The sequence below is a fragment of the Haliotis rubra genome, unplaced genomic scaffold (assembly GCF_003918875.1).
Source record: "Haliotis rubra isolate DU_JTF1 unplaced genomic scaffold, ASM391887v1 Scf359, whole genome shotgun sequence".
Classification (NCBI taxonomy): Eukaryota; Metazoa; Mollusca; class Gastropoda; order Lepetellida; family Haliotidae; genus Haliotis; species Haliotis rubra.
This window is the reverse complement of record NW_025767034.1, coordinates 299,250-321,416: the sequence shown is the minus strand read 5'-3', so window position 1 is coordinate 321,416 and position 22,167 is coordinate 299,250. Positions and strand designations below refer to the sequence as shown.

At 38.6% G+C, this 22,167-nt stretch overlaps 1 protein-coding gene across 3 annotated transcripts; it reads right to left on the bottom strand.

The window, feature by feature from the left end:
• Positions 1–3,948: 3,948 nt before the first annotated feature.
• On the bottom strand, positions 3,949–13,141 carry LOC124285331 (vacuolar protein sorting-associated protein 4-like). Of its 3 annotated transcripts, none has more exons than XM_046721538.1 (11): positions 13,055–13,141; positions 12,118–12,130; positions 11,323–11,452; positions 10,848–10,992; positions 10,112–10,309; positions 9,118–9,271; positions 8,840–8,888; positions 8,118–8,344; positions 6,448–6,638; positions 5,474–5,550; positions 3,949–4,138 (listed from the first exon to the last, which is right to left on the bottom strand). In XM_046721538.1, the coding sequence occupies exons 1-11, from the start codon at positions 13,077–13,079 to the stop codon at positions 4,013–4,015; spliced, it is 1,335 nt and encodes a 444-aa protein (XP_046577494.1). In that variant the 5' UTR covers positions 13,080–13,141; the 3' UTR covers positions 3,949–4,012. The 3 variants fall into 3 exon arrangements, with proteins under 3 accessions (XP_046577494.1, XP_046577495.1, XP_046577496.1); XM_046721539.1 differs by having other exon boundaries at positions 10,112–10,297; XM_046721540.1 differs by having other exon boundaries at positions 10,112–10,288.
• Positions 13,142–22,167: the final 9,026 nt, after the last annotated feature.

Below are 22,167 nucleotides of genomic sequence, written 5' to 3'. Positions count from 1 at the left end.
TAGTATCTGGCTTTATATAACATGGCTATTCCTATAAGTGTGTGTTATGTTGGGGTGTTTTCGCCTTGTTGTAAAGATAGTCTCCTTATATCCTTGAACAATAATTGGTCAACAATTCAGCCCGTATTTTGTATTGAGTACCACTGGACAGCCAGCAGACACCTGGTGCTATAGTAATGAATTACTGTTTTCTGTTTCTTGTTTATTAGTAAACTGATGGATGATATGGTAGGCTTGTATTTAATGGTGCCTATACTGTTTGCTACAGGCACATACAGGTAGCCGGTTGTTAAAGTGTTTCCTCATCTCGCTGGGTACCTGGGTTTGGCTCCAGTGTGTGAAGCCCATTTCAGGTGTCCCCTGCCGTGATATTGCCACAATATTGCTAAAAGCGGTGTAAAAACATACTCACTCACTTATTATTTGCTACAGTGGAACTGCCACGTATGAATGTTGTCCAGTGTATTATCTCAAGAGGGTTCAGTGATTATAGGTCATCTTGCCTTCTTATATAGATCGGGGCGGTGGGGTAGCCTAGTGTTTAAAGCGTTTGCTCGTCACGCCGAAGACCCGGGTTCGATTCCTCACCTGGGTACAATGTGTGAAGCCTTATTTCTGGTTTCCCCCGCCGTGATATTGCTGGAATAGGGTTAAAAGCGGCGTAAAACTGAACTCACTCACTCACTCTTATATAGATCAATGCTCATGCTGTCAACCTTCTGTTTGTTAAAAGCATGGTTGATTATTCATTGGCCACCATGACTTCTGTGAAATATTGCTAACTGTGGCATAAAATAACATTCATCCCTCCACCTTTTCACAGTGCCCTTGATATTATGCTACTGTTTACACCAAATAGTACCTTCATGACAAATACTCAATACATTTTTGTACACATGTTTGAACTATATTTTCACAACAAAATGCTCAGTAAGTGTCTTTGTATGCAGCTTACATTGCCAGTACTTGTGTAATGAGTTTATTTAAAATGGGACAAAGCAAAAATGTAGATTTTGTTGTTGTTAATTCTAAGGCCTGGTTATATTTCTTGAACCTCAGTGCTGTTTCAGAGTAAATAGGGCAGTCACCAAAATGTGGCCAGTTTTGATAACTGTACTCTGCTTTGGAGGACCCTTGTGAATAAATGTTTCTTGTGAGAAATTGTTTTGGAACATTGTGAGATTCAGACATAGACAAGCTAAAAATAATCCATTACATCAGGGAGGATCCATTGTGTCTCAGTGTCTCATAGAGATAACACATTTTGATATTGAATGGTCCCTAATAATAGTGTGTTGATCACACTTTCATCTTCCGCAGACAAAGCGTCCTGTAGCTCAATATCAAATCTTGTTTCTACCCTTGCCTTTCAAACCGACTTTTGTTGGCTGGATTGTCACACAGTGTTGTTCACGACGTGAACAACACGAATTGTGTCCCATGTGATGAAAAACTATAGTAGATAACATTGTTGTATTATTTCAGATGACATATGACCTTCCTTCAGGTAATACAGGGGGGCGGTGGGGTAGCCTAGTGGTTAAAGCGTTGGCTTGTCATGCCAAAAAACCCAGGTTCGAATCCCCACATAGGTACAATGTGTGAAGCCCATTTCAGGTGTCCCCCGCCGTAATGTTGATGAAATATTGCTAAAAGCGGCGTAAAACTAAACTCAGTCAGTCAGTCAGGTAATACAGGATTTGAGATTTTATCCTTGATTACTACATTAAAATATTTATTACTGCGTCATTTTCCTCTTTGTTAGCAACAGAGGTGTACTGACTACAGTAACATCAAACACTGAGGTATTGTCATTTCAGTCACTGCAATAAGCATTCAGTTGTTTCAGTTTAAAATGAAAGAAATTCACTCTGATATTAAAAGTGCAAGGTTGATGAAAACCTTTAGCCACATTTAAAATTTCAGCACAGTGTGGACAGCCGATGGCTCTGGCCATTGCAGTGTCCTATTTATGGATCCTTGATGTTGCTTTTGTAAATTTTCTGATTGGGCTATCAATATACGATAGTTTTCTTAGATCTTAGCAAAGAAGAGTAGGCTTAAAATGACAAGGGTCAAAACTATTCTTTGATAAAGGCAAATGGACCCTTTGCCTCTTGTGGAATCAAATTAGCTGGATTAATGAATTATTCCAATTAACATATCTTCTGTACATATTTGACCCTGAAGTGCTAGAAACATTGTTTTCATCCATGTCTTTCATTTTATACATTATTATACAGTTCCTTTATATCAAATGCATCCTGTCTTTCATTTCAAATGTTTGTTTATACTTGTTATAATATTAGCTCCTGTACATGCAGTATTGTATCACATGCCTAGTATATGGCCATATATTTACAATGTATTGTGTAATGTTCCATATGGGTTGCTGTACCTTACTTAGTACTACTGTGATATTTGTACACCAGTGTAATTTATGGCATGTGGATAAAGTACAATTCAGCTCACCATTTAACTTGGTTTGTTAAAAAAATAATTTGTGATGTCAAGCAGCTGGCGGTAGGGTAGCCTAGTGGTTAAAGTGTTCACTCATCACGCCAAAGATCCGGGTTCGATTCCCCACATGGGTACAATGTGTGAAGCCCATTTCTGGTCATCCCCACCGTGATATTGCTGGAATATTGCTAAAAGCAGTGTAAAACCATATTCACTCACTAACTGGCAATGCTTGATGATAGAGGAACAACCAGGCAGTTAATGCTACCTTTGAGCTGAAGATATCCTATTGTATGTGGGGCGGTGGGGTAGCCTAGTGGTTAAAGCGTTTGCTCGTCACGCCGAAGACCCGGGTTTCGATTCCCCCCGTGGGTATAATGTGTTAAGCCCATTTCTGGTGTCCCCCCATTGCTGGAATATTGCTAAAAGCGGCGTAAAACTAAACTCACTCACTCACTCACTGTTGTATGTGGCTTTATGTGACATATAAAACAAAGGATGGATGATAGTTATGATTAAGTGGTTATAACAATGAGGAAAATCATGAAGGGATCAAAAGTATGAGTAATTGTAGGTGCTAAATTGAGATTACATCGCAAGTGTCTGCCAAATTTGTTCCAAAATGTATCAAATAAACTAAAACATGTTAGGTACGTTTTGTAACGAGTTTTGAATGAATGTTATACAACAGGGTTTTTGTGTTTTGTGTTGTGTTTTTGTATATAGCCTGGCAGCCCAAATGTGTGGTAGATGCCAATTTGATTGTTCTGTATAATTTGTGCTATGAAGCCTTCTACAAAAATCCATTAAAATTATTTTTTGTTGAAATGTTCTTTATTTCTATTTTCAGATAATAATATTTGTTGTACAATATATTTATGATATCATCACATAAACATATATATTTCATATTTGAATAAAATAGCATCTTGCTTTTCTAAGTCTTCGTGTTTGTCATAAGTGCTTTAGATTTCTTAGGGTACGACTCCCTCTGTGGTCTAGTGGATGAGGGTCTGCATAGAAATGTAGAAAGTGGAAGATTGGTGGTTTAATTTCTAAATCATCAGGTTTGTCATAATTGCATAAGATTTCTTGAAGTATAACTTCCTATGTGGTCCAGTGGATGAGGGTCTGCATAGAAAGTGAAAACAAACTCGCAAACAAAAATCATAAGAGTCTGGTTGTCAGTCATATGAACATGTACCCTATGCTCCGTCACAATCAGGGGCAGAGGGGCAGCCTAGTGGTTAAAGCGTTTGCTCGTCACGCCAAAGACCCAGATTCAATTCCCCACATGGGCACAATGTGTGAAGCCCATTTCTGGTGTCCCCTGTCGTGATATTGCTGGAATATTGCTATAAGTGGCATAAAACTAAACTCACTCACTCACTCACTCACTCTTAGTCAGAACTGCATTTGACTCCACACAGTCTTCCAGAATCTTGCACTAAAACAGATACAAAGTTTCAAAGACAACACAACATTAGATTGTAGGGGAGGTGTAAATTACACTGTAGAGGAGGGTGACAACAGTTGTCATATATGTTAGTTGTCACCCAGTTTCCCCAAAGTGTTGTGTAAACTTGTGGAACTTCTCCAGCTCATCATCTGTCACTGTCCTTCTGTGAGCCTGCAGAGCCTTCAGGAAATCACTCAGATTGATGTCTCGGGGGACGATCTGTAATTGATGAATTCACATGCTGATTTTGAAAGAGAAAGGGTCATCAGAATATGGTGTTATTCTTTCTTGAATCAGTAGAATATGAGCTTTTGTCTTTCCCATCTGTATGAACTTTCCACTAAAATACAGACATGCTTTATGTGTCCAAGCTTACAAATGTTTTAGTTTTAAATATACTCCATGCCCATATTGAAAATGACATGGTATTTAAGAGAAGAGTCTTTTCCCTCTCATTACCCAAAGTCAACCGAAAATTGTTTAGTTTCATAAATCTAGACAAAATGTTGAAAATGAAGTGATGTTAGATACACAGAGATATGTTAAGGTCATAGATGAGTCAGAAATCAGAATTTGCAAGAAAACACATGTATTTTATACCTATTCCATACCACATATTTGTTGATTCTTCAATCATAGATTCATCTATGTGAAAATGGCGGAATAAAGAGCAAAAAATGGCATGTATAAAATCGGAAGGTAATTCTCTAAATCTCTATTAGAGACACGGTAACTTTGATCATACATGGAACATTTACTCCTCAGAAAGGCCCGACCTGTGAAGGTCTTGGTTAGAATTGGTTTTCAACAACCCATGCTTGTCGAAGAGGCAACTAACAGGATCGGAGGGTCAGGCTCGTTGGCTTGGTTGACACATGTCATCAGTTCCCAATTGCACTGATCAATGCTTATGCTGTTGATCACTGGATTGTCTGGTCCAGACTCGATTATATACAGACCGCCGCCATATAGCTGTAATATTGCTAAGTGTGGCGAAAAACTAAACTCACTCACTCAGAAAGGCCCTGAGGAAATTCAAAAATACTGATGTAGAGTCTGTTTCTGAAACTTAGTCTTCATACATGGTATAGAAGCACTGGATGTCAAAATATCTTATTACATTTGAACCGCCATATAGCTGGAATATTGCTGAGTGCGGCATAAAACTAAGCTCACTATTACATTTGAACAAATACCTGATCTGGAGGTGTATCAGACAAGGTGAAGGGGAGAGCCCCCAGGAAGGATTTAGAAGAAATTCCAAAACACTGTTGCTATAGTATATTTCTGAATGTAAGTCTTCACACACTGCATAGAAGCAGAACAGAAAAGGAAAACTGGATGTCAAAATAGTTTATAATAATTGAACAAATACCTGATCTGGAGGTGTATCAGACAAGGTGAAGGGGAGAGCCCCCAGGAAGGATTTAGAAGAAATTCAAAAATACTGTTGCTATAGTATATTTCTGAATGTGAGTCTTCACACACTGCATAGAAGCAGAACAGGAGAAGAAAACTGGATGTCAAAATAGTTTATAATAATTGAACAAATACCTGATCTGGAGGTATATCAGACAAGGTGAAGGAGAGAGAACCCCGAAAGGATGAGTTGCATGGTGCAAGCTGACCATCTGAAACAACAATGAATACATTCCTTCTCATAGAGCCAGAGTGACCAACTGACCTAAGATTGCTTCACTGAGTTGTGTCTATGCCCCGGCCGGGATCCATCTGTTTTTGGCTTTAATCCCAGATTTGCCCAAATATTTTCTTCAGTTACCACCCCAGCTATTGTGTCACATCTGCATCATGCAATACTTTCTGCTGACCTTCATAATGTAAACTGCAGGAGTGGTTCCACACAGGGCTCGGTGGTTTAATAGATATGATATAATACTCAGCTTCTGAACTAACAGGCTGTAATATATTGCTGGTACCTGGATATGAATCGGTTAAAAGCTCAATAAAACACAACACTCACTGTATGACATCACAACTTTCGGCTTTCCTCCCTCCCACTGTGATTGATGTAATTCCTGACAAACAGCACTTTGGTTATTTCTACCGAAGACACCTTTACATATCTGTCGATCATTCAACCCATGAAGATCCGGGGTAGAATAGGTCTTCAGCAACCCATGCTTGCCACAAAAGGCAACTATGCTTGTCGTTAGAGGCGACTAACGGGATCGGGTGGTCAGGCTCGCTGACTTGGTTGATACATGTCATCGGTTCCCAATTGCACAGATCGATGCTCATGCTGTTGATCACTGGACTGTCTGGTCCAGACTCGATTATTTACAGACCGCCGCCATATAGCTGGAATATTGCTGAGTGCGACGTAAAACTAAACTCACTCACTCTGTCGATCATTCAGGCTTTAACAGCTCCTAAGATGAGAGAAGCACTACTGAAATACCTTGTCTCTCTGAAGGACCCAGCCTGACAACATTTATACCACTAGGATGTTTTTAGAATATGTCCCTATTACTCAGCAAGCCAGAGATGTCATATTCTGAGGAACTTACTTGCCAACTGTCTCCAGTGAAGAGACGCCTGTAGGTCTCTGACAGGTTCAAACAGTGCCCCAAGTGTGAAGGTGGCAATGTCGCTACCTGAGTACCCTTCTGTCTTGTCCGCCAGCACACCCCAGTCTTCCTCACTCAGGTTCATCTTTGTGTCCTTGCTGTGGAGTTTGATCAGCTGCAGTCGAGCATCACTGATAAGTAAGTGAGTGAGTTTAGTTTTATGCCACTTTTAGCAATATTCCTGCAATATCATGGTGGGGGACACCAGAAATGGGCTTCACACATTGTACCCATGTGGAGAATCGAACATGGGTCTTCAGCATGGCGAGCGAACACTTTAACCACTAACTAACCCACCGCCTTGTATCACTAATACAACCAAGAGTTTATATTCTTACATCATATGGTTATCATTGAACAGGGAGCCACAGATAATTATTCTGGCCCTAAACAGTAAACACATGAAAATTGGAATGTTATATTCATATTCACCACAAACAGTGTGCATGTGCTACAAGACATTAAAGTTGACATTTGACAAGACCAGCTTCATGGAAAATGGCTACAGATTCCAATAACTAAGAAGTTCAAACCTTAAAACTAAAACTGTTTTGTTTATGCCCTCATCCCACCACTAACCTGACAACCAGATGCACAGAAACATTGGGGACCAAGAAATAAGAACATTCCTTCGTAAAAGGATCATTGTCAACCCTTATGGCATTTTGCATACTATGATATCATTAAAACACTGTTCAAAGGTGTGTTAAGTGTTATCTGAGGTCATCTTTAGGCAGTGATTCAGGAGTCCAATCCAAACAGCAATCGTCTCACCAAGGTGATCCCTTTAACATGGACTTACAACCGTCAGGGTACTACGACCCTGATTTACCTGCTTTAAGACTATAAGATTGATATATCACTTTGCAGATAATACCATCATAAAATCTGTGATGCATAGAAATTGGCAGTTTACCCACTAGCCAAAAAGCCCAACACCTGTGAAAATATTCAGTTCAGCTCAGCTAATTATGCTTCACATGATAACTCTAAAATCTACTGAAAATGAAGCTTTAAGAGACAAACTTAAATGCCAAGTTGGACATGCAATTATTTGTATTTTGGGGCACAGATTGCTACTAGAAACCTGGGTCATCCACCAACCTACCCCACTGGGGAGCTGAGGACACTATCATCTAAAGTAAAACAATTTTGCTCTGCAGACTTATGTCCCTTAGACATGTAAGGATTTAATGATGGGTGAGTGAGTTAGGTTTTATGCTGCTCTTAGCAATATTCCAACAATATCACGGCGGGGGACATCAGAAATGGGTTCACACATTCTACCCATGTGGGGAATCGAACCCAGGTCTTCGGCGTGATGAGTGAACATTTTAACTATTAGGCTGTCCCACCTCCCGATTTAATGATAAATGGTTGGAATCCCCGATTCCCCCTAAGTATGTTTCCAGGTGTGTCACCACCATGCTTGGTGTCTTTTTCCAAAGTAGTAAATGTTTAGGAACTGCATCAGTTTGGGCTTTCCTACCCATTTCGTTGTATATAACAAAATACTCAAAGTGATGTTACTAAGATGAAACTATCAGGCTTAAAATGGAACAGGTTAATATTACTCCAACTTATATGTAAAAGTTATAACATCACAGTACCTTTCTGGTAGAGGAATGTAGATCCTTTTCTGAAATCTCCTCAAAAATGCTGAATCTAGTTCCCAGGGACAGTTTGTGGCACACAGAAGGAATATCTTATCTGAGCTGCCAGAGTTGTCTGCCCCTTCCATCTGTTTTAGAAGTTCGGTCTTAACCCTGCGTGTGTGTTCCTCTTCCCGACTGCTCCTCTGACGACAGATGCTGTCGATCTCATCAATGAAGATCACCTACAAGATCACAACTATATTCAATGACATTACAATCATAGGATCTGGTTAAAAATGTTTTGAAATATACTTCAAGGCATCTCCTCATAAAATAGTAATTCAATAATATTTTATGTGAGTCTTCTCTCCACTTCACTGCTTCATATCAGTAATAGATTGACTTATACTGTTGTTGGAACAGTGATTATAGAGTTGCACAGTGATTATAATTTCCTACCAGCAAGACCCGTGAAGGTCCGGGTTAGAATATTGGCCTTCAGTAACCCATGCTTGTCGTATTTAAGACACATGTCATCGGTTCCCAACTATGCAGATCTATGCTCATGTTGTTGATCACTGGATTGCCTGGTCCAGACTTGATTATTTACAGACCGCCGCCATATAGCTGGAATATTGCTGAGTGCGGCGTAAAACTAAACTCACTCACTCACTATTACCAGCAAACATCCTTTAAACATGCATGAAGTACAAAAAGAACTTAATCTGTGGACTTACAGATCTTCCAGGTTGATTTGTGGCATGACAAAAGAGCTCCTTTATCAATCTGAAAAAAACACACAGAACTACAACAGACAAACTTATGTCCCAGTGCTTAATTTACATTCACTGTATTTTATGTCACATTTGCAGTAACAAAAAGACAAGTATTTTGCTCATTACCCAGATTTTTGGGAACATGAATAGATTTTAATCATTGTGAGTTGTTACCGATAGCTAAAATTAAAAAATTGAACATGATCCAGACAGATTTGAAAAGTGAACATTAGAAGTACTTTTCACTCTCCCCGACCCAGCTGGAGATGAGGTCTGCACTAGATACACTGTAGAAAGTGGAGTTGATCTCTGCTGCCACAGCTTGGGCCAGACGGGACTTGCCAGTTCCTGGAGGACCAAACAGAAGGATACGTTTCCACGGTTTCCGACCTCCTGGGGAAGACAAAAAAATAGTTCTATCTTTACACATCATGTAATTATTTGAAACAGATCTACACCTCAAATGATCTTGAGGATATTGACATAATTTTGCTCCACATGTCCATTCTGCTTTGATATTCTGTATCTAATCTTTGTCTACAATTGCTTGCAAAAAACAATGCAATAACAAGGGTAATGAAATATCAACTATCTCCTACATGACCATAGTTGTTCTGGATATACATGAGCATGAAGTGAGGATGGTGCAGGCAGTGTGCGAAATAGCCCCTGGTGCGCTAGCCCATGGCTAGTAAAAATCCAATCGGGCCAGTATATCTCCACAGTCACTGGCCCGACTGGCTAGTGAATTTTCATGGGATCATTTTGCAAAATATATCACTCTCTCCGACTTGTTAAGTTGTAATACACTAAAACCATGCAAGATTATGGACTGATAAAAGTGTTCATCGTAATAGCAGCTTAATGATGAAACCCGTGTGATGCCAACAATATCTTATTCTTATCTATTTTTGTTATCTTTTGCTTAGTTTCTACATTCAAATTTCGGGCTAGTAACTTTCAGGCATAGCTAGCCCGACTGTCTAGCAAAATTTGGAAACTATTTCGCACACTGGGAGCAGGTCATACAGGTCGTGTATCGACATGAAGTGTGGATATTGTTAGGGCACAATATATGGACAATGTAGCAGCATGGAATGTGGATACATTTCAGTGCAAGAATAGCAAATGTGTTACTTATGAAGAGCTGTGTATTGTACCAGGAATAGTGAGTGTGTTAACTGTAAACTGTTGTGGATAGTGCTTGCCATTCAAAAATAGCTAGTGTGTTACCTGTAAAGAGCTGTGGATAGTGCAGGGGCATTATGATGGCCTCAGTGAGGGCCTGTTTAGCTTCAGCCAGTCCTGCAACATCACCGAACTTAATGTTCCTGCTGGTGAGAATAGTGTCCTCTATGGCTGATCTCCGTTCTCTCTTCTGGCTTGACTGACCTTCACTGGCACCTGGTTCTGGAACATCTGGAAATGGCCCTAATGTGGCACCAATTTCATTTATTACAGTGGGGGAGGTTTTGGATGCATAAATGCTTTTTCATATTTTAGGATGACCCTCCCCATTTCCATTTTTTCAAGACATAAAAGTTTAAAGACATAAAAATATCTTATTATGAAATGTTCCATTTTCCCTGACCCTTCTCAAATATATGTATAGTTTTACATGAACCCCTTCCACAGACTTTTAGTGTAATACACCTTATCAAGTTTTTCATTCAAAACTTGCAAGCTGGCTTTCAAAATTTATTTTCAAAAGGTAGCAAACTTCCAGTAACATCATGGAGGGAACACTACAAATTATCTTCATACACTGTACCCATGTGCAGTGAATCAAACTCAGAACTTCGGGTAAGAAGCGAATGCTTTAACCACTAGGCTTTCCACATAGCATCAGAATATTAAGGCAATATGACTGTCTAACAGTCAATTTTTCAGTTGGCTGCATATCCATTTTACAAATCAAGTTTAAATTAGGAAACTGATGCACAGTTATCTTGTTGAATCTTTGAAAAACCTGTTGTAGAGGTTGTTGCTGTTACTGGCTGATGTTGTGATGGTGGCAGCAGGCTTCCAGAGAGGTTGGTATTCAGCTGGGTTATCTTCCTTTCCAATATGTCTGCTTGGGAACATAAGTTTCTTCCAAGTTTCTCAAGAGCAGACTGAAAGGGACATAGAAATTTCTCAACTGATTCAGCGAATAAATAATGATAATAATACCTCATAAAATATTCAGCAATTATTATTATTTGTTTGTTTATAATTGCAAATACAAGATATATTTATTTTTGAATTGGCTATTAACATCAGCAGTAAGTACCAAATGCAAAAACTGTTTTGCTTTTATTTCACAATAAACAAATCCTATTACAACTCAGGGATACAACTCAGCACTGAAAAAACGTTGTGCTTGACCCTTTGGACAACCCATGTCTCCCAACTAGACATTACTGAGGGCTAAACCCATTCCTCCACTCACTCATCATGTGTACCTTAAATAACTGGTCTTCTTGATTGTGCTTCAGTTTCTCCACTGACGTCTGACATCTCTGGATGTTCCTCAACATCAGCTGTATGTCAACATTGGAGTCCTTATTTCCCTCATGCAGAGTTTGCTTCAGACTAGGGAAAAATTACACGGATCATATTTCCTTACAATAAAAGTCAAAATTAACATTTGTGAAGTTCATTGTTATGCCAAGCAAAATCTTAGACACTATAAACTGATAACATGTGTAGAACATTCAAGACTCTGACTGGATAGAGTGTGGGTTATGTTCAGATGGAGGAGCATACTCCAACCAGGAGAGAAAATTCAAATTAGCAGTTTTAGAAATGAGTGTCGCAGACATGAAACCATACAGTGTCTAGATGTTATTATCCTGAAAACAATGTCAGACGTTAACAAACAAAATGGTTTCAATGGCATATTGAATTTAACATTGCCAAGTTGTTAAATATCTGAACGTTAAATGAACATTATCTGGGATTAGTGTCAACAAATGGCTTTTTATCCTGAGAACAATGTCAAGATAACAAACAAAATGGTTTCATTTGGAAGCATATTGAATTTAAGTTCATTTTTCCAGTTGTAAAATTGTGTATCTGACACAGATTAAGTGAACATTTGTCCCATTAGTTATCGTAACCCTTTCAACAAAGGCTGGCTAAATGTTCTGACGAGTGTCAGTCACTAACTGAAATAAGGCTGTTATATCTTTTCTTTATTCATGCTTATAACATTTAAATCTATATTGAGTAAAAGTATAAGTGATAAATATACATACCATGCTATAGCATCTACCATACGGTTGTGAGAATATGAAAGACAAGAGGTGCAATGTCAGTGTTGGAAATTCAATACTTGGCACAGTTTCTTTCTAATCTGCAGACAATATCAACTTAAAACATGTAGAGTAATTAAAAGTCCCGATGAAGATGAAATTTGAAAGGGGGCGTACACGGGTACTCCAAATATGTACCCCACGTACAGTTGTTGGCCATAAGTGAGTCATCATTAGTGAAATTCCCATAGAATTGCATGTTAATTAAGTCTTGCAAGAATAATTTTCATAAATTTAGTTTCTGTCGAATTGCTTTCAATACTTATCTACCAGCTGGGAAATCATCTCATCTAGATACACATAACTTCCATTCAATTTCCGATGATTATTAAGAAAACTGCAACTATTTAAACAACATATATTAGACACACCAATCATTTTTAACATGGCTGTCTATGGGATAGATTAAAAGTTGTACTTATATACGGTGCTTAATCAGGTGTCATTCGATAACTAATCAACGGAAAGATGAAAGGAAAGTATGGATACACGAAGCTGAAGATGATTTCCAAGATGTTTGCAAAATATCAAAATAAAATAACTTCTACTCAATTTATGAAAATTATTCTTGCAACAGTTAATTAACATGTAAGTCTATGGAAATTTCACTAATGATGACTCACTTATGGCCAACTACTGTATGTTTCTGTATACGGGAACGTACCCAAACCAACTTCTGAATACAGAATCATAGCACAAATACGTCAATTAGGGAGACGGTGATTCCGTAGGCTGAACCAGTTCGTAGCCCAGACTAGTTCGTAGACGGTGATTTCGTCAATTATAGGGCTAATCAAACGTCTAACAAGCTTACATATCAAGGTCCGAAGTAATATCATTTGATGTGGAACGGACGTTTTCAAATAATATTTTACGTTACCTGTATACAAACCAATTTCTTCCATGACTTCCAGTCAAATTCAGATTAGAAAAAATCAGGCTGAAAATGTAAGCATTCGTCTGCTATGAAAAGGGGACATAACTCTCGATGACATACTTTATTGGAGACCGCTTTTTAATTGTTGTTGTTCTGTGCTTGTCCTCAGTAAGAACAGTAAGAACTTGTAGAGTTTCATTTTAAGTCTTTTCCTAAAAAAGACATTATAAATGTCCATAGATGTGTTGAAGGCTACACGCCTTAAAACAATTTAGTCAAATAATGTTCGAAACTCAGGAAATAAAGTAGGATAATGGCAAATATCCAATATGATTAAAATCAATGAGATCTGTTTATCCAGTAACAGTCTTCTCTGAATGGAGAAGCAAATTGTTTTCTTTTTATCGATATATTATTGTGTTCTCTTTCTTCTACATTTAATACAACCTGAGAACAACTATTCTCCAAATACATTTCCGACAAAGACTATCGAGTGGTTCAATACCTGATCCTATATAGCTTCGGTCCAGGAGGTAGAAGTTTCGCAAAGGTCTTAACTCAACAAACCTTTAGGTTATTTTAATTTTGCAGGCAGTACAATGAAACATAAATTGTCGTTCTTGTCAATTGCTTCTTAATTAACCAACTAATAATTATTGAGTAGAAAGTTGTATAGTGAAGGCATAGCATTCTACACAAAAATAAAGACTTCTTAACAACACCTGTTTGAACAATCAGTCAAAAGCCGCAAAAAATGTGATCAGAAATTTCAGTGTCTCTGTTTTCCCTAAAATTTCAAATAACTCTCCTTCTCGTTTTCTCGTAAATATACTCATGCCAATAATGGTTGTCACCCCCTTCAATTTTTTTAATTTGAGAGGGGGTGTGGGGTGGGTGTGTGAGGTGTGTGGGGGTTGGGGTGGGAAGGGGGTTGACAACCATTATTGGCATGAGTATATATTTATTACGAAACTGTTTATATTGTATTTTAAAATGATTGAGACGGACAACTTTTCAACAATATACTATACAACAAAGTAGGGAATTTTTGTCATTGTCAGCAATAGTATCGGGTGTTAGGACTGGCCGAACTGAGCTCCATATATTGCCTATAACAGATTCACAGGTCAGTACTAGCGGGACAACGTCATATAATTAATGTGATATTCGGACAACGCCCTGGACAACCTTCCCTTTTCCAAGATGATAATGCAGGTGCAGAATTTATATTCAATTAGTCTAACAGCATAACATCCAAGTCCTACCATGCCAGCACTCATTCCTGATCTTTATCCTTCTTTAAACGTCTTGGACGTCATTGCTAAAGGTTACGTTGACGTCAAAATCCACCCTCCACTCTCAATGACCTCGGTCGGGCACTGGCTGATGAGTGGAACAACATGAGTGAATGAGTTTAGTTTTACGTCGCACTCAGCAATATTCCAGCTATAAGGCGGCGGTCTGTAAATAATCGAGTCTGGACCAGACAATCCAGTGATCAACAGCATGAGCATTGATCTAATGCAATTGGGCACCGATGGCGTGTCAACCAAGTCAGCGAGCCTGACCACCCGATCCCGTTAGTCGCCTCTTACGACAAGCATGGGTTACTAAAAATCAATATTCTAACCCGGACCTTCACGGGTCGGAACGCATTAGACAGTGACATGCTTCTGGCTCTCCAGGGGCATATGTGACACTAGAATGTATGAGTGTTTGGTCCAGTGTTTGCCTTTAACCCTGAAAAGCTGCAGGCCCTAAGGACACAGAACCGTAAACAGTTGTGGGTCCTGATCAGAATGTGTAGGCCCTATGTTTTAGCTACAATATACGTAATTCCCAGCCAAAAAATGTGACAACTAAAAATATTTGTTCGAGGTTAAACGATCATATCTCAGTAATCTAAATTGTTTCTTCGAAAACTGATAGTTGTTTCATTTACAGACAATAACTGCTGATCGAGATAAAAACTAGAAATAACTGAATGATATTTTCCAAGAAATAACACTCTTAGTTATTGGGGATGACAAAGCTGTTGGCCATAAGGACCTGCAGAAAACAAAAGCTGTGGGTCCAAGGTTTTTTTTCAGTCGGCTTCTTGCCTAAGGACCGACATTAACCCCCTACTATTCTCGCACGGTATATGAGCGTCTGCTTTGTCACCAACATCAAGTCAGCGGTTTCAAAGCTTCTGAAATCTCTGACTCACCAAGCGGAATGGACTATTTCCTGTATGCACGATGAAAAATTGCCGGTAACGGTACACAGAAAACGACAATTTGATGATCGGAAAGTACACTTCTCTTAAAGCTGTCCGTATATCTGTATCCCATCTCCCACTCACCCTGCGATTTCATTTCGGCGTGAAACAATAAAAAAGGTCTTTTTACTTCAATTTCCTTGCCGCTTTCCAAATGTATCTATAGGCTGATATGACGTGAAGTAGAGAGTATTTTTACCCTTGCACTCATATAAAAACAGGCCAACTTGACCTTTGCTCATCCACATCTAGTCTGTCTCGCAGTCCCTGAACCACATTATTTTCCCTAATGCCTAGCCCTCCCTGCAGTGCTCAAGCCATAAATGAAGCAAGTCTAGATTTCCTCAGGTTATCTCTGGTCTCACTGGGGCTCCTTTTCAATTTAAATGGGTTTATTTGTTACTATCAAAATTATATATATTCAGGGACTAATCATTAGTCTAATCCACATCTATTGACAATAAATCCGAACCAAAGCGCCTCGATCTACTCATGAGTTATTTTAAAGATTATTAGCAAATTATCTAAATTTTTATTTTAATTTGAAAAAATAAGTTACATACGCAACTGGTTAAACATTTTTAAATTAAATTTTTAAAGTTAGAGATGTGAAATGCCGAAAACTACGGATGGCCTAACGATAACACGGATGATGAAGTTAACAGAGACATTAATTCCTGTGATCATTATCAGTACTACAACACAACATCCAGTAATAATAAACTTTTTAAAAAACCCACCAAAATATAAAAATAATGATCGATATAATAACTCGCGTTAAAATGTTATATTTTTACGTTACTCGTACATAACAAATCCACAGCTTGTCATATACAATCTGATTTAAGGGTACACCCGTGAAGATCCGGGTTAGATTGGTCTTCAGTATCCCATGCTTGTCGTAAGAAGCGACTAACGGGATCGGGTGGTCAGGCTCGCTGGCTTGGTTGACACATGTCATCCGCGGTATCCCAATTGCGTAGATCGATGCTCGTGCTGTTGATCACTGGATTGTCTCATCCAGACTCGATTATTGTTAGAGCTATAAATTCACTGAAAAATGCTAAATCAGGAGGTATGGATGGAATTCCACCAGACTTTATTAAAAAAGCATTAATATTAGTTCCTTATTTTGAAATTTTGTTTAATGAAGTTCTTGACAGTGGTGTTTTTCCTGACAGTTGGAATACTGGCATGATAGTTACTTTATTTAAGGAGGGCAATATCATAGATCCTAATAATTATCGTGGTATGTCTTTGTTGAACACCCTTGGGAAAGTTATCACCTCTATTATAGAAACTAGAATTAGACATTGGCTGGAATTAAACTCTATCATACATGAATCACAGGCGGGTTTCAGGAACGATTATGCCACAGTGGATAATATATACACCTGGAACTTAATTAAGCACCCCCTGATATATTTCATGATAGTAGAGCAACTGTTAACCATCGTTAAACATGAATGATATCTCTGTATTACAACACATCTCTAGTAGTCTAAAAAGGTGTTTCAGTTCCTTTGCACTCGTCACAACGCATCCCTTGTGCACGTGAAGCATATAACCCACACTTTTCCCAAAATTCAGTTTCTCTGACATGCAATTTATGGGTATAAAAGCAGAAGAATTTGTAACTGTCTCCATTAATGAATACTGAAATGGTGAGGAGAAGACTTTCTGAAGCACTAAGGTGGCAAATTGTTGCATGCATGCAACAGGCATGTCCTTCAAAGCTATTGGACGACAACTGGGCTACAGTCACTCGGTCATCAGCCGACTTGTCCGAAAACATCAGATGACAGATGTGAGAGATCGTCCAAGGCCTGGACAACCCAGGAAGACAACGGCCCGTGATGATCGCAGCCTGGCACGTCTGGTAAGGCGAGAACCCTTTGTCACAAGTTCGGTTTTGAAGCGCCTGTGGTTACCCTACAGACAATTATCCACCAGAACCGTCTGAAATCGCCTTAGGGCACTTGGTATGAGGTCCAGAAGAGTCATCAAACGTCCTGCTCTGTCTGATCTCCATAAGAGACGACGTCTGGAGTGGTGTATGGCCCGTCACCAGTGGAACCTGAGGACATGGAGGAGGGTCCACTGGTTAGATGAGAGCAGGTTCCTCCTCCACGTTACAGATGGTCGAATGAGAGTGTGGAGGCATAAAAACACTGCTTACGTGCCCAGGAATATCCACCCTACTGTTCCTTATGGTGGAGGATCGGTTATGATCTGGGGTTGTCTTTCACACGACTGTAAACTTCAAATGGTGACTGTCCGAGGAAATCTTGATGGTCAGCAGTACATCCGGGATATTCTCCATCCAGTTGTCGTGCCTCACTTTGACAACCACCCGTTGGCTACTCACCCGATATTCATGGACGACAAAGCCAGGCCGCATCGTTCACGTGCTGTGACCGCACATCTCCAGAATGAGGCTATCATGACATTACCTTAGCCCCCAATGAGCCCCGATTTGAATCCTTTGGAGCACATCTGGGACTTTCTTGGACGCCGTGTGAGGTTGAGAGAACCCCCTCTCCAGCATCTTGCACAGCTGGAAGCTGCTTTGCATGAAGAATGGCGGCAATTGCGACTTGATCGTATCAGAAGGTTTACCAGTAGCATGATGAGGAGGATTCAAGCTGTCATCCAAGCACGTGGGGGATACACCCGATACTGATGCCAGACCCATCAGATGTTAACATGTGACATTCCTTGTGCATCATTTCTTGTAATAGTCAGCCATTGACAATGCTACGACCATACTTGTTCAGTGACTATTTTCATCAAGAATCAATCGTGACCAAATCACATTGGTTACGCTATTAAAACAACACGTATTGGAATCATTGTCTTGTTTTTTCATTTGTCAATAGATCGTATGTTTCACAATAGCTAAGGTTCCACTATCTTTGGAATAGTGAGAGAGTTACAGCAAGTTTTGTTTCTCACCATCCAGAAAATAGGGGGGGGGGGTGCTTAATTAAGTTCCAGGTGTATATTTACCTTGCAGTCACTGTGCCTTATTTGATTTTCGGAAAGCTTTTGATTTGATAGATAGATATCAATTATTATACATTTTACATAGTAAGGGTATTTGCGGTAAATTGTACAATGTTCTCAGTGATATGTATTCTAAGCTTAAAGTTTGTGTTAAAACTACCAATAGCAGGTCAGATATATTTGATACACCGTGTGGTGTTAGACAGGGTTGCATGTTAAGTCCGGTTTTGTTTATATTATTCATTAATGAATTAATATCAGATTTTACACAGAGTGGTTTAAGGGATATATCATGACCAGTTAGATGAAAGTTTACTGTTGTTGTTTGCAGGTGATCTTACTTTGATTGATGACACAGTTATAGGTTTACAAAAGAATTTAGATTTTTTTGGAAAAGTACTGCTGCAAGTGGGGATTGGAGGTAAATTTGGACAAGAGTAATGTAATTGTATTTAGAAATGGCGGAATTTTAAGGAGTGTGGAAAGATGGTTCTATTCTGGTGTTGAACTAAAATGTGTCACATATTATAAGTATCTTGGATTTGTATTTTTTTCCAGACTAGTTTGTTCAAAGGCATGTGAAACTTTAGCTATTCAAGCTAAAACATCAAGCTTTCCAGTTCACAGGGTACTGAAATCGTTTTCAACGCTACCTTTTCATATTGTCCAAACTATTTTTTACTCTAAAATAATGCCTATTTTATTATATGGTTCAGAGATCTGTGGACATATACCTTTAGGTCGTCGATAGAAAAGATGCAGAGTGACTTTTTCAAGAGATGTCTTTGTGTTTCTAGGCGTACTTCTACTAATGCCATTTTAGGTAAGTAAGTAGAAGTTATTCACGTGTACACTACTACAGTCGTTGTATTAGCTGTATTGGTTGTATTGGTGTAGATTACTTCATATGGACAGGTCGAGATATCCTAAGGCCTGCAAAGAAATGTTGAAACAGATCGATGAACAAGGTAAACTTTGTTGGGTGTCACATATTCGTAAGTTACTCTTTGAAACTGGTTTTGGTTATGTTTGGAATAGCCAAGAATGTGGTAATGTCAAGATTTCCCTGTCTATGTTTACACAGAGATGTAAAGATATTGAGTATCAAAATTGGCATTCCAAGATTTCAACGTCATCTTTTTTTAATAATTATGGTAATTTTAAAACTCCTTTGGGAGTTGAGAAGTATGTATTAGAGCTGTTACAGTCAAAGGATCTCTTAAGAGTATATTGTAAATTTCGTTGTGCATCGCATAAATTAAATGTTCATTTACTACGTTTTAAACGTTTGAAAGACCATAACCAACTGTTATGCTCGAAGTGTAATTTAGGATCTGTTGGAGATGAATTTCATTTCTTTCTATTATAAGACATGTAGAGAACTGTTTGTACCACCATATTATTATAACAATCCATCCCATGATAAATTTGTCTCACTAATGTCAACAACAAATTCTGTTCTTATAAAGAGGATATCACTGTTTCTCAAAGCACTTCCTTCTGTTATGTCCTCATTATAAAACATGCAGAGAACTGTTTGTACCACCATATTATCATAACAATATATTTATCCCTCGATAAATTTGTCTTACTAATGTCAACAACAAATTCTGTTCTTATAAGGAGTGAATGAGTGAGTATGGTTTTACGCGCTTTTAGCAATATTCCATTAATATCACGGCGGGGGACACCAGAAATGGGCTTCACACATTGTACCCATGTGGGGAATCAAACCCGGATCTTCGGCGTGACGAGCGAACGCTTTAACCACTAGGCTACCTCACCGCCCTCTTATAAGGAGGATATCACTGTTTCTTAAAGAAAGGTATCATGTTAATTAGTCTTGCACTGTATATCAATATCTCATGCGCATTGTATTACTTGTAAGAAGTATGAATCAGAGCTGTACCAGTCAAAGGATCTTTTAAGAGTGTACTATATACACTAGACGCAAAAAGAAACGTTACCCTCCTACCTTTGTGAATTACTTAAAAACTATCAAAGATATGTTAGAAGGTTTTAGTTTACAAGAAAGCTTAACAAACACAGCTTTATGCAAAGCACGAAAATAAATTCTCAAATGCATTCATATTTAGGTGAAATCTTTTTCAGAAGAGTTAAATTGTCCCATATTCGTCCGTGCCGAAATAAACCAATAATAGTGATTTTGATATCCAAAAGAAAGGTTGAAATAATATTCTGCTTTGGGACAATGATATACCATTTAAAGTCACCATTTTTCAACTATTGAAAGAAGAAACAGCTGTTGTACAGTGTGTAAAAAATTGTAAAATAATCATTCCTATGATTTCAGTCTTTTGAAACATTTTCTGCTAATTTGCATTAGTGAAAACAAGTAAAACGTGTCTTTGATATTATGAAAAAATGTTTAGGAACATCTAAAATGATCTTTGTTAACATTGTTGCTTGCAAACTAACATTTTTTCCATTTTCTGTTTACACACAGCAATATCAATCGCCAAAACGCAGCAATATTCAAGCAATATTTACATCTATTTCACATGTAGAATGATTCTATAGGGTATAAATAGAGCCTAGAAGACTTCAGGGCTTTAGACAACCTGGGGTCACCGTAGACAGGCTAAAAAGTGGACGTCCACGCATCACAACTCCAACTGAAGACAGGTACTTCCGTCATTAAGGAAGGAGGGTAACGTTTCTTTTGGCATTTAGTGTATTTTGTTGTGCATCACATAAATGGATTGTTTAGTTAATACGTTCTTTGAAAGATCATAACCAACTGTTATGCTTGAAGTGTAATGCCTGCTCTGTTGAAGATGAATTTCATGTCCTTCTGTTATGTCTGAAAGGACTGAACACATCTCTCCTGCCCTCAAAACACTACATTGGCTTCCAATTCGCTTCAGAATCGACTACAAAATCCTGCTCCTTGTTTTCAAGGGTCTAAACGGTCTAGATCCAAAATACCTCTCGGATCTCCTTACACCATATCACCCAACTAGATCACTCCGCTCAAGAAACCAGTCTCTCCTTGAAATACCACAAACTAGAACTAAGTCATATGGGGACAGGTCTTTCTCTAGAGCAGGACCCTTCCTCTGGAACAATTTACCATCCATCCTTCGTTCCGAAACAGAACTGTCAAATTTTAAAAGTGGACTCAAGACGCACCTATTCACCTCTGCACATGGATAAAGTGGGCTCAGATAGCGCTTTTGAGCAATTACATTGATAAAAAGCGCTTTACAAATATTTGTATGTATGTATATATGTATGTATGTATGTATGTATGTATGTATGTATGTATGTATGTATGTATGTATGTATGTATGTATGTATGTATGTATGTATGTATGTATGTATGTATGTATGTATGTATGTATGTCCTTATTATAAGATGTGTAGAGAACTGTTTGGACCACCATATTACTATAAAAATCCACCCCATGATAAGTTTGTCTCATTAATGTCAATAACATATTCTGTTCAGGTATCATTGTTCCTCAAAAGAAATGTTTCATGTTAAGTGGTCTTGCATTGTATATCATTGTATCCTGCGATCTGTATGATGATTGCTGTATCTTAGCACTATGGGCAATGTGGCCTCAAATGCAAATAAAACTTGTCACTTGTCACTATTTACAGACCGCCGCCATATAGATGGAATATTGCTGAGTGCGGCGTTAGACAACAAAAAACCCAACCCATTCACGGATAGATATTTAACGGGAATTATAGAGTTCAGTGCGATTAGCCTTAGAGAGATATACGTGTTTGGACCCACCTCGCACACGTGTCAAGCAGCTCCCGTACTGAGGGACGAACTAGGGGCGCAAACATGCTGAAGTATGAAACGTCGTGATCACTG